Source organism: Myotis daubentonii, chromosome 12 (assembly GCF_963259705.1).
Source record: "Myotis daubentonii chromosome 12, mMyoDau2.1, whole genome shotgun sequence".
Lineage (NCBI taxonomy): Eukaryota > Metazoa > Chordata > Mammalia > Chiroptera > Vespertilionidae > Myotis > Myotis daubentonii.
The window spans coordinates 44004023-44018119 of record NC_081851.1 but is presented as its reverse complement, the minus strand read 5'-3'; the positions used below and the strand labels follow the sequence as shown (position 1 = coordinate 44018119).

Sequence of the window (14097 nt, the reverse complement as noted above, 5' to 3'; positions counted from 1 at the left end):
CTGCCTCCCCTGACGGCCTGGTCGTCCCTAACTGCCCCCCGCTGCCGGCCTGGTCGCCCCCAACTGCCCCCTCCCTGCCGTCCTGGTTGCTCCTTACTGCCCCCCCCCACCAGCCTTGACACCCCTTACTGCCCCCCCCCCCCCATGGCCTGGTCACCCTCAACTGCCCCCCTCTGCCAGCCTGGCTGCCCCTAACTGCCCCCCCTTCCTTCCTTCCTCCCTCCCTCCTTTCTTCTCTCTCTCTCTCTCCCTCTCTCTTTCTCTCCCTTTTTTTTAGTAGAGCCATCCTGAAAAGCAGTATTTCATTTTGGTTTTGATTTTCATTTCTGTAATGGTTAGTGATGTTGAGCATCTTTTCAAGTGCCTTCTGTATAACTTCTTTGGAGAAATGTCTGTTCAAGTCAAGTCCATTGCCCATTTTTTAATTGATTGGGTTTTTACTGTTGTTAAGTTGTAGAAGTTCTTTATATATTCTGGATATTAATTTCCCTTATCAGATAACATGATTTGCAAATATTTTCTCTCATTTTGTGGGTTGCCTTTTTACTCTGGTAATACTATTTCTTGATATACAAATGTTTTAAATTTTAATGAAATTTGCATGCCTGCTTTGTGGGCATGCAGGTGGTTAAATGATTTTACTAGTGCTGTTCACATCCTAGAGGTTGTTAAGGACAAAGCAGGATCTCATGAGGAAATCTATCCTTATGTGATCCAGGAACTGAGACCAACTTTAAATGCACTGGGAATCTCCATTCCAGAGGAACTGGGCCTTGACAAAGTATAAACCCCATCTATAGGCTTCCCAAAGATTTACTGATAATGCTACTTGAGTGTAAACAATCACCTGGGTATACTGATAACATACTATCTTGTTCGAACAGGTTTTCCTTTATTGAGTACCAAACCATTTAATGGTACCATGAACTTTAATAAAAAGGAAATGAATTTGAACTGAAAAAAAGAAGAAAAAGTTAATATTTCTTGATATATAAAAGTTTTAAATTGTTAATATTGTTTCTTGATATACAAAAGTTTTCAATAGTTAATAGTGTTTGATATGAAAAATTTTAAATTTTAATGAAGTCCAATGTATCTACCTTTTCTTTTGTTGTTGTACTTTTGTCATATCAAAGAATTCATTGCCAAATCTAATGTCATGAAATTTTTGCCCTATTTTTTCTTAGAGTTTTCTAGTTTTAGATCTTACATTTAGGCTTTCTGAGTTTTGAGATCCATGTTGAGTTAATTTTTAAATATGTGTGTGAGGTAAAAAAGGTAGGACCAGGTAGAAGAGGATGAACTTACAAAGAGGAAGAAATGGACAAGTGTCAATGCTGTTAAGAAGTCAAATTAGACGATGGACTCCAAAAATGTTTATTACATTTAGCAACATGGAGGAGACAGAATGAAAAGCACAGGTAATGTTCTTTGAACAAGGATCTAAATTGTACTCAGCATACAGTGTAGGAAATTATATCAGAAGATTGGTAGAGGTTAATTTGAGGAAGGCTTTGAGTTTGAATTTTATTCTCTGGGCAGCAGTAAGGCATAAAAAAGGATAATGAAATAATAATCCTTTCATGGGGGGAGTATAATGGCAGAGAGTGTAATAATTCTTTTCATGGGGGGAGTATAATGTATTTCAAAAATTAAAGAGGTATAATGTAGGTTGTTAGTTCTAGGCAGTGGTCGGCAAACTCATTAGTCAACAGAGCCAGATATCAACAGTACAACGATTGAAATTTCTTTTGAGAGCCAAATTTTTTAAACTTAAACTATATAGGTAGGTACATTGTTATTAACTTAATTAGGGTACTCTGAAGGCTTAGGAAGAGCCACACTCAAGGGGCCAAAGAGCGGCATGTGGCTTGCGAGCTGCAGTTTGCCGACCACTGTTCTAGGGGAACTAGTTCCTAGTTGGTGCTAATCTTTGGTCCTAGGAGTAAATAAAAGTATCTTGACTATTGAATACATCTAATATACATAGCTTCTTGTTGAGGTATATCTAAAAGTAACTCAGCCCTGTTTCTTTTTGGTCATGACTAAACTGTATTGAATCTGAGTTATTTTAAGCTGAGGACCAGACTGCTGATTGATAGGTGTTATTTATGTGCCTGAAAGTCATCAAGAAATGCTATTATTTTCTGTTTTACTGTGCAGAAACTAGTTCTAGGTGTTTTCTTCAACCTTGGGACTGTTTATTTGGAAGCTGGCTACTTCAGGATCACCTCAATGTAAGGTGATCCTGAACATAAGATTATTCTCCACCACCAGTATTTTCCCAATTAGGAGTTCCATTAAAAAAAATTTGTTTTTTGCTAACTAATAGGAATAGAGATGAAATAGTCAAATGGCTACTTATATTTGATGTAATAATGTAACTTACATATATAAACTCACAATCTATAAAATTATATATAAAAATATAATAAATTCCATCAAATCTCATAGTTTTCTTAAGATACATTTTTATTTGGTTTTTATAATTTCAGATATATAAAAGTTACAGAAGTAGTACAAAGAATGCCTATGTACTCTTCTCCTAGATTTCCAACTTTATCATTCTCTGTATATGTACATATACACTGTATGTCATGCAAGTATTTGCTATTCTTTTTAAAAATATCCTCAATGATGGTGAATATTTTGAGGATGTGTTTTCCTAGGGAATGGTCAAGTTAATTTGGAGCCTTGGTGAATAAGGAAGGTCAAATTGAGTAATACTCTTTTTGATCTTAAGTAAGATATATGATCTCAAGTGAGATATAATGACTCCCTTTTCTTGTAGTATATAATCTATTAGCATTCATTCAATCCTTTCTAGCCTTCATTCTTAGTAGTCTTATATAAATTCTTAAAAATACTTGCTGAGTCTTTTGTGTCTGATCAGTTCTTTAAATATATAAAGATGCAATTAAGATCAAAGATAGAGATCATGACTTTAAAAGAATGTGTTTTCCTGTTTGATCTCATGTTTTTTTCTAATCCAGTAGATGTACATTTTTACCTTTACTCCAGATTTTTACATTCCTTTTTACTTACGGAAAATTTTTTCCCTTAACTGCTGAGAACCTTTTAAAATTGTAATTCTTCAAATATGACCAATTTTCTTCTTTTTAAAAAAATGTTTATTGACATATAACATTGTATTAGTTTAAGGTGTACAGCATAATGATTTGATATATGCATATATTGCAAAATGATTACCACAGTAAGTTTATTTAATATCCATCGATGACTTCACATAGTTACATTTTTTTTTCTTATGGTGAGAAATTATAAGATCTACTCTCCTAGCAACTTTCTTCTTTTTTAAAATTCTTTTATTGCTTTTAGAGAGAGAAGAAGGGGTTGGGGAGAGAGAGGGAGAGAGAAAGATCTATTTGTTGTTTCACTTATTTATTCATTCATTGCTTGCTTCTTACTGTATATGTGCCCTGACTGGAGATGGAACCCACAACTTTGGTGTATTGGGATGACACACTAACCAACTAACCTACCCGGCTTGGGCCTCTCCTAGCAACTTGCAAATATACAGTATAGTATTATTAGCTATAGTCACCATGCTGTACATTACATCTCCAGAACATATTTATGTTATAACTGGAAGTATGTACCTTTGATTACCTGTACCCATTCCCACCCCTTCTGCTGCTGATAGCTACCAAACTGTTTTCTGTGTCTATGAGTTTGTTTTTTTAAGAATCCACATGTAAATGAGAGCATACAGTATTTGTCTTTCTCTGTCTGACTTCTTTCACTTAGCATAATACCCTCAAAGCCCATCTATATTGTCACAAATGGCAGGATTTACTTCTTTTGTATGAATTAATAACATGTATAAATATACCACATTTTCTTTATCCATTCATCTATAATGGGCATTTAGGTTTTTTCCATGTCTTGACTATTGTAAATAATGTTGCAATAAACATGGTGTGGGTGGTGCAGATATCTTTTCAAGATAATAATTCTGTTAACTTTTTAAAAAATAAATATTTTATTGATTTTTTTACAGAGAGGAAGGGAGAGGGATAGAGAGCTAGAAACATCGATGAGAGAGAAATATCGATCAGCTGCCTCCTGCACACCTTGTACTGGGGATGTGCCCGCAACCAAGGTACATACACTTGACTGGAATCAAACCTGGGACCTTTCAGTCCGCAGACTGACGCTCTATTCACTGAGCCAAACAGGGCAATTCTGTTAACTTTTGATGTGTATCCAGAAATGGAATATTGATCATATGGTAGTTCTATTTTTTAATTTGTTGAGCAACCGCCATACTTTTTTCCAAAGTGGCTGTACCACTTTATTACAGACATCGGGCTGGATGTCTTCTTTGGAAAAGTGTCTGTTCAGTTTTTTCTGCTGCTTTTTAAAATTGGGTTGTTTGTTATTTCTCTATTGAATTGTATAAATTCTTTCTATATTTTGAATATTAACCCCTTATTAAATATATGACTTGAAAATATTTTCTCCCATTTTGCTGCATTTTCATTTTGTTGATAGTATCCTTGGCTGTACAGAAGGTTTTTAGCTTGATGTAGTCCCAGTCTTTAATTTTTACTTTTGTTGCCTTTGCTTTTGGTGTCAAATCCAAAAGTCATTGCCAAGATCGATGTCAAGAAGCTTACCCCCATGTGTTCTTTTAGTTGTTTTATGGTTTTAGGTCTTACATTCAAGTCTTTAATCCATTTTGAGTTAACTTTGGTGTAAGGTATAAAATAAGGGTTCATTTGCATTCTTTTGCATGTGGCTGTCCAGTTTTCCCAAAACCATTTACTGAAGAGACTGTCTTTTCCCTAGTGTGTAGTGGGTTTATTTATGGGCCCAAATTTCTGTTTCGTAAATAAGATTCACCATTTAAAATTTACGTTTTACAGTGGTATATACAAATAAAAGAGTACTGCAGAACTTGTAGTAGAAAACACAACAGTTCCTTGTCTTACCCCTCCCAAGTGTTGTTCTCATTCCCTACAGAAAACCACTTTCAACTCTTTTAATTCTTCTGGTGTTGTACTATATATTCTTCAATATTATACTTTTGTTTTTTATTTTGTTTTTATTTGTTTCTTTTAGTTATAATTTTGAAGCATAACATGTACCCTTCAGTGTGGCTCGGTGATTGAGTGTTGACCCATGAACCCAGAGGTCACTGGCTTGATTCCAGGTCAGGTCACATATCCCCCCTCCCCAACCTGGCAGGCTTGAACTCCAGTAGGTAGTGTGCAGGAGGCAGCAGATTGATGTTGATGTTTATCATTGACTAGAGGCCCAGTGCACAAAATTTGTGCATGGGCAGGGACCCTAAGCCTGGCCAGCGATCAGGGCCGATCAGGGCCTTCTGGCACCTGGCTGGGCCCTTCCTTTCCCGGTTGCTGGCCGGGGCCTTCCTTTGTTCCGTGCCGGCCCCCTGGTAGTCAGAACATGTCATAGTGAGTGATCGAACTCCCAGTCTCCTGGTTTAACTCCCAAGGGGACACTTTGCATATTAGCCTTTTATATATATAGACTAGAGGCCCAGTGCACAAAATTTGTGCACGGAGGGGGGGTTCCCTCAGCCCAGCCTGCACCCTCTCCAATTGGACATCCCTCTTGCAATCTGGGACCGCTGGCTCCTAACTGCTCACCTGCCTGCCTGCCTGATCGCCCCTGACTTCCTCTGTCTGCCTGCCTGATCACCCCTAACTACCCTCCCCTGCCGGCCTGATCTCGCCCCCAACTGACCTCCCCTCCCAGCCTGGTTGCCCCCAACTGCCCTCCCCTGCAGGCCTGATCTCGCCCCCAACTGCCCTCCTTTGCTGGGCAATTTGGTTCTGCCAGTCAGCATCATAAGCTCTGCCTCCTAGGCAGCCATTGGTTCTTCACAGCACCCACATTTGGTTCTGATTGGTTGGTTCTTATGCCAGTCAGCATCTCTGGGCCTATCAACGGGGCCTGATCTGAAAGGCAGGGCTGATCAGCAGTCCCGGTGGAGGCCTGGAGAGAAATGGAGTTGTGGCTGCTGGCCATTCTGGGAGAGAGAGAGAGAAGCAAGTGCTGATCAAAAGCTGCCGCAGAGGCAACGGATCAGTCCCTGCTTCTCTCTTCAGGCCTCTCTCTGGCCCTGATTCACAGCCCCCTCAGCAGTCAGTGCTAGGGCACCGCGCCTGCAGCGCAAGCAGTCAGCGCTGGGTTGCCACGGCAACCCAGCGCTGACTGCAGGACTGACTTCCGGTTGGTCGAGCCTCGGTTGTTACTGGTCATTACGACCTAGGGTTTTTATATATTAGGATGTTTCTATCTCTCTATCCCTCTCCCTCCCACTCTCTCTAAAAAAGTCAATAAAAATATATTTCAAAAACTTTACCCTTCAAAAGTGTGCAATTCATTATTTTTAATATAATCACAAGGTTGTACAACTATCATTACTAATTTAGAATATTTTCATCACCCAAAAAAGAAATCCTGTTTCTGTTAGTAGTCATTTTCATCTTTGAAGTTGTAACATTTCCTCTCTAAAGCACACTTATCCCCTTTCCTTTCCCCATCCTTTCCATTCTCCAATCAGAGGTAGATCAGAATTCATTGTTATGACTTACTATTGTTTGCAACTGAGCCTTCTGATATTGTGACCACATTTCCTTTCTTTTGCTTTTTTTGTGTGTTAAAAATTGCTATTTTATTTTTTGCCTTTTCTCTCCATTTGTCTATCATTATTATCCTTAATTTTTTGTTGTTAGCCTGTCATAATCTCTCTCTAAACAATTAAACATTGGTGATTCATCAGTTCAAATTTCCTCTCAAGCCTTCAGGTCCTGCTCTACTTTGAAATGGTTTCTTTCTAGGCCTGCAGTGTAGGTGACATCTGGAGACCTTTTTTGTAACTATCATCCTGGGGGATTAGTCAGATATTTAACTCTGGATTGATCTAAATTTCTTACCTCTTTTCTCTTTCCCTTTTAACATATCTGTCCCTTCTGTTAGATCTGGAAGATTTCCTCAACTTTATCTTCCAACTCTTCAATTTTTGCTTTTCTAAATAAAAAAAAAATGACAGTTTCCAGAATACTTTCTTATTCTTTAAATGTTCTTTTAATATTTTTCATGGGTACAATAGCTTTTATATTTCTAAGGATATTAGCGATAATGTCCTGGGCCTTTCAAGTTCTGTTTTTCTCTTTTCCAGCCACTTGTCTTTTATATTAGAAGTTTTCCTTAGATGATCCTTTGTTGTACACATTTAAGAGGAGGATAATTGTACAAAACTGTTTGGAAGCTCTGTGCATATACTACTACAAGGGGTAGTTGCTAACATTTGAGAATTTTCTGAATGGCAGGCTGAGCTAAGCACTCTTCTTACATTATCTTAAGTGATTTTTACATTGGTTATATGAGGGTCTAATTTCACAGATGAGGAGCCTTGAGGCTTAGATGATATAACCAGAAAAAGGGGAACCAGATTCAAACATGGATCTGTCTGCCTTCATGATTCTTTTATTCATCATATTCTCTTTCTCACCTTCCTCCCAGTAAATGCTTCACAAATACCAGGAAATCTCTTGAGAACTTTGAAGTCAGGTAGAAGCAAGATAGACAATAATCATTCAAACACATGATTGAAGCAATTATAGAAATGTGCTGTGAAGAAATGATGAAAATGATTTTTGAGGAAGGCTGGGGAATGGTTTAAGTGGATGTATTTTTTTTTTAAGATTTTTTACTAACTTCAGTTTCAGGGAGCTAAGTACGTAACTTGGAAATACTAATATTTATGTGAGTGACATGTGAGTTTTATTACAACAGATATAAAAAAAAGTAGTAGTAAGTAACATGCTAAATTGAAGGAAGTAGTATGGGTGATTCTATAAAATAATAAGGAAAGTGGAAAGTATTATTTGGGGATATATTTGTGTGTGTGTAACAGGGCATGTAAAGTCACTCATCTAAAGTCTGCCAAATGGTGAAGTCTGTCAGTTGAAATGGTGCTGTCCCTAAATACTAATACATAGGTATTAGAAATACCTGCCAGCGAAAGTCCATATGCATTACCAGTTAAATATTTTTAACCAAAAGCAATCACTGTGACTATATTTTAAAGATGGTAAGAAGCCCTAGCCGGTTTGGCTCAGTGGATAGTGTGTCGGCCTGCAGACTGAAGGGTCCTGGGTTCAATTCCAGCCAAGGGCACATGCCTGGGTTGCAGGCTTGATCCCCAGTAGGGGGCCTGCAGGATGCAGCCAATCAATGATTCTTTCGCATCATTAATGTTTCTCTCTCCCTCTCCCTTCCTCTCTGAAATCAATAAAAATATATTTTAAAAAAAGATGGTAAGAAGATGCAAAATATAATTTAATGAAAGTATTTTTATTTAAGTGACAAAGATTTACATCTCTTATTAGAACTATCCTTTCATTTTTACAAAAAGAAATATATCCTGTATATGTGTACTTGCATAATTTGTCTTGTATAATTATTTTTCTTGTTGAATTAATTATTATAGCTTGCTAAATAACTCTTGTGAAGTAAGCATAAAGGAGTATAATTAACTGGAGCTACAGCAGTGATAGTACAATAGGAGGCAGATGTGCCTACTGAAGGATAAAAATAATTACTTGAGAAATAGTAGAGTTAGAGTATTTCTGTGATAAAACAATTTCTAACCTTTTGTTTCAATATTCACAGCATTCCACCATGAAATGTTCAGTTATGGCTAAGAGCCCTTTTCCCTAAAAAGAGTAACCTTGTTATTTAGTGAAGTGCCTATTCACATTAACTTCAGGGTTAATATTTTGAGCTTTTTCTCATTATAGGCATATCCTGGATTCTGTGGTGAGAGGGATATGTTGTACTTTTTTTGTTCTAAGGACTTATGGTTCTTTATTTGTAATTTAGGAAAAGCGCAGAGGCTTAAATATTACTAAGTTTGGAAGTATAACTGTCTTTTATCTTTAGAAACATTGATTTCATATAAATGAAAATTAGTAAGACATAAAAAGGTTTGTGTCTCAGCACTTTGCAATGTAAGCTTCTACAAGACAGCAACTTGTTTTATTATTATGTACTAGGGGCCTGGTGCACGAAATTCGTGCACTGGATGTGTGTGTGTGTGTGTGTGGGGGGGGGGGGGGGGGAGTGTCCCTCAGCCCAGCCTGCCCCCTCTCACATACTGGAAGCCCTCAGGCGTTGACCCTCATCACCCTCCAGTCGCAGGATTGGCCCCTTGCCCAGGCCTGACGCCTCTGACAGAGGCGTCAGGCCTGGGCAGGGGACCCTCATTTCCCCCCATCACTGGTTCTGCCCCCAGCCCAGGCCTGAGGCCTCTGGCCCAGGCGTCAGGCCTGGGCAGGGGACCCCCAAACCCCTCCGATTGCTGGCTCTGCCCCTTGCCCAGGCCTGATGCCTCGGCCAGAGGCGTAGACCCCCATCACCCTCCGATCGCCTGATCGGCCCCTTGCCCAGGCCTGACGCCTCCGCCAGAGGTGTCAGGCTTGGACAGGGGACCCCCATCTCCCCCCGATCACTGGCTCTGGCCCCCGCCCAGGCCTGAGGCCTCTGGCCCAAGAATCATGCCTGGGCAGGGGACCCCCATCTCCCTCTGATCGCTTGCTCCACCCCCCGCCCAAGCCTGAGGCCTCTGGCCCAGGAATCATGCCTGGGCAGGGGACCCCCATCTCCCTCTGATCGCTTGCTCCACCCCCCGCCCAAGCCTGACGCCTCTGACCCAGGCTTCAGGCCTGGGCAAGGGGACCATCATATCCCCCCAACCCCCGGCTCCGCCCCCCCAACCAGGCCTGATGCCTCTGGCCCAGGCATCAGGCCTGGGCAGGAGACCCCCAGCCCCCCGCCCAGGCCTGATGCCTCGGCCAGAGGAGTTGACCCTCATCACCCTCCGATCACTAATCACCGGATCGGCCCCTTGACCAGGCCTGAGGCCTCCGGCAGAGGTGTCAGGCCTGGGCAGGGGACCCCCAGCTCCCCACAGTTGCAGGCTCCGCCCCTGCCCAGGCCTAACGCCTCTGGCAGAGGCATTAGGCCTGGGCAGGGGACTCCCAGCTCCCCGCGATCTCCCGCTCTGCCCCTGCCCAGGCCTAACACCTCTGGCCGAAGCATTAGGCCTGGGCAGGGGACCCCCAGCTCACCGCGGTTGCAGGCTCCGCCCCTGCCCAGGCCTAACGCCTCTGGCCTAGGTGTCCGGCCCGGGCAGCGGGGACCCGCAGTGGCAGCGGGGGGCGCAGCGATCGCGCGGCTCCGCCCCTGCCCCTGCAGGACGCCTCTGGCTGAGGCGTCCGGCTCGGGCAGCGGGGACCTGCAGCTGCAGCGGCCCCGCGATCGTGGGCTCCGCTTTATGCCCAGGCAAGGGACCCCTAGCTCCCGGGACTGCATCTTCGACTGTGCCCAGCTCCCATCGCTGGCTCCACCCCTACTTCCTGCTATCACTGGCCAGGGCGGCAAAGGCGCCTGATTCTCCGATCATGGCTGGGGGGCAGGGCAAAGGTGGCCCCGCCCCCCAGCTCTTAGCTCCCCCCTGGGTTTCCGATCCCTGTCAGTGGCAGGGGGCTGCTTCCTGCCTTCCCTTTTGCCTCCCTGCATTGTGCCTACATATGCAAATTAGCCGCCATCTTTGTTGGCAGTTAACTGACATCTTAGTTGGTAGTTAATTTGCCTATAGCCCTGATTAGCCAATGAAAAGTGTAGCGCTGTATGCTAATTACCATTTTTCTCTTTTATTAGTGTAGATATGTGTGTTTAATTTACTAAATTTTCTATAATGTTGAGGAGGCACTATATAGACATACCCACAAATTCTAGTGGTTTAACCTAATCAAAGTTTATTTCTTCCTCACTCCTCAGTCTAGAGAGGGTATTCCAGGTTGACTGTCTTTCCATGTGGTCATTTAGGGGCCCAGACACCCTTTACATTATGACTGTGCCCTCTGCATTCTAGAATCCACTCCATGCAGCTGCTGTGGAGAAGGCATACTCATTTATTCATTTAATTCTGGAAGTGGCACAGGTTACTTCTCACATTCCAGTGGTAAGGAGTATCATATGGTTCCATCTCAATGCATACATGGTGGCAGTGGTGGTGGTTGGATGGGGTGGGGATAAGGGACTTCTTGCTACACCTCCCAAGATTAACATTATGCTTTGGACAGGGAGCATGAATCTTTGGTGGTCAGTTTAATTCTCTACTAAAAAATATTACTTCTTCCTGTATACACACACACACAAATAAAACTGTTCTGTTGGTAATATTAGCTACCTCTAGACTGTCAGAAGATAGGAGGCAAGTGATTCCTTGCCACAAATTATTTCCTGAATTTCTCATTTCATTTTAAACCACCAAATATTTAACCAGTTAGAGTCATTTAACTTTACAGTCATTGAACCATAGTGTTTCAGAACTAGCTGAGATTTTAGTGCAATCTCTTCATTTGATAAATTACAGAATAGACTCAGAAAAATGGAGAGACATTCCTAAAGTCACTTAGGGTCAGAACTAGGAAAAACGAGTTTTCTAACCTCCACTCTAGTACTATGTCATCTTGGAAGCATCTTTTTTTTTTTTTTTTTAACAAATTCTTATCCCCTAAATTAATACAAATTGCTTCCCCAGATTTCTTTCCTTTCAATAACCTCCTAAGATACCCTGGCAGGGGGTGGGTGGGGGTAGGGTAGATTTTAATTACCATAGAAAAGAATGAGTGATCTGAAGAGCATTTGTCTATTGTGATTTTGTGTGCTATAATGGAGCACCACTGTTGATTTTGCATACCCAAGGAAGAATGGCCCTGGAATTGGAGGGGCTGCAAATAAAGGGGGGAAGGATGCCTAATCAGGTGGGACCTATTTCACAATTTTGCCTAGGGCCTGCTCAGACTTTGGGAAGCATTTATGTTAAGACAAAAAACACACCCTCCAAACTTCTATTGTTTTAGGAAACAAATTAATTCAACTGTTTGAGAGTTCTTTAAGTTCAGCGAAATTTAAAAAATTAAATTATTTAACTCTTTGTTCATATTCAATTCCAAAGTATTGTTTCACTTTAACTTCCTCCACAACACATTTAAGTAACTCACCAGTAGTGGGCATGCAGGAGGCAGCCAATCGATGTGTTCTCTCACATTGATGTTTCTCTCTGTCTTTCCCACTCTCTTCCACTCTCCCTAAAAATCAATGGAAAAGTATCCTCAGGTGAGGATTAAGCCCTCCCACCCTCCAAAATCAATAAAAATATTAAAATTTAAAAATAAATATACTGGAACCAAACCTCACATTACTTTGATTTAAGATAAATTATATTTAATCTTTTTCTTGTTTGGCAGGCAGCCAGATAAATTGGTGGTAGTTTGGACAAGAAGAAGCCGAAGGAAGTCTTCTAAGGTTAGTCTGTTTCTACATTTCTCACCTAAATATTGAATTCAACTTTAAGTTAAATTATTAAGCTTCTCTGGCCCTACCGTTGAATATTTTAAAGCATTATTAGATATCTTAGGTTATTTCTAGTCTACTAAAATGATTGACCAGGCATTGTAATCTTGCTCTAAAGTTCTTAAAATGGAAGCCAGATATTTGAGCCTTGATCTTGGATTTGGTAGCCTGGAGTAAGTAGTTATCTAACTTCCCTGTACTAAGGTATCATGAATTAAATAGGCACCACTTATAAAATGTACGTAGGAATAATTTATTCAGATTCCAAGAGGATGAGATTGGGGCACACATAAGGAATGATGAGTTATTTGAGTCCATTGCTGAGTTGAAGAGAAGGGTTTGTTTTTTTCGAAGGCTTATATTTTTTGGACTGATAGCTTTATGGAGAGTAGAATAGAATTTTAAAATGTTCAATAGCAATTACACAGATTTTTATTAAGGGTATCTTTTCAAATTTTATTTTTATTGAGCTAAAATTTACATACAGTGTAACAGATGTTAATTATATGATGTAGTGAGTTTTGATTAATATATACTTGTGTAATTACCATTCTTATCAAGATACAGACTATTTCCGCTATTTCAATCCGTATGTTTCTGAGGTGTAGTCATGTTATTTTGTATGTTGGTAGTTTTTTATTCCTGAGAAGTATTTCATTATGTAAGTAATACTGCAATGTAATCTATACTAATAAAAGCATAATATGCTAATTAGACCAGACGTCCTTCTGGACGTCCTTCCAGATGAAGCCAGGGCAACGAGGGCTGAGGCAGAGGCAGCTGCTGCGGCAGGCGGGGGCCAAGCCCCTTGCATGAATTTCATGCATTGGGCCTCTAGTTATTTATACTATCCCTGTTGATGAACATTTGCTTATTTTCCAGTGAATATTGCAATTATTCCCTATTGTGAATAAAGCTGCTATGAATAGTACTACTATACAAGTATTTTGGGGGACAAATATTTTCATTTCTTTTGGGTAGATACTTAAGAATAGAACACTGGTAATAAGGTAGATACATTTTTTTACTTTTAAATGTAATCCCACTAGCATTATAGGAAATACTCAGTTGCTTTATAGCATGAATAGCATCATCTTCAAAGCATACATTTATAGTTTTGGGGCATTATATTTTAGATCTAGAATATTTTCTTATATATTTACATATGGGTTCTGAAAATAAACTTAAGATCTTCTTGTAGGTTTTGGTGATTGGGCCTTAAGCTTTGGAAAAAAACCAATATAAAATCATCACTAAGTATAATTAATAGATGAATATGACTACAATTATAAACATTAGAAATAGTCCCTAAATGTATTTAGCTATGTCAACAGAAAGTGATCCCCCTTTTAATAATTAGATACCATTATTTTCTTAGGAAAATTATGAAACATAATGGAATACTTTAGATTATAGGTAAATTCAGAATATCCATGCTTTTGAAGTTAACTACACTTTTTATTTAGTTGCTAATAATTTTTATTTTACATCCAGATTTTTAAAATATATTGTATCAAATAGTAATTGAATCCATGTGGTGAAATGCAAAAATGAGGCTACAGGTTGATTTTTCGCAGAATGCAATATTTTCTAGAAGGAATTATTTCTTATTTGTTAGACGAATTTTTTAGTTGTGATGATTTTAATATTTTAAATCCCTTCTGTGTATTTTAGAAT

At 39.9% G+C, this 14097-nt stretch overlaps 1 protein-coding gene across 14 annotated transcripts in view; it reads left to right on the top strand.

The window, feature by feature from the left end:
- EHBP1 (EH domain binding protein 1) overlaps positions 1–14097 on the top strand; it is a 326529-nt gene that overhangs the window by 24094 nt on the left and 288338 nt on the right. For all 14 annotated transcript variants that reach the window (XM_059659691.1, XM_059659690.1, XM_059659693.1 and 11 more), the window contains exon 3: positions 12315–12372. In XM_059659691.1, coding sequence (XP_059515674.1) covers positions 12315–12372 — 58 coding nt within the window. The remainder of the gene's footprint in view (positions 1–12314; positions 12373–14097) is intronic.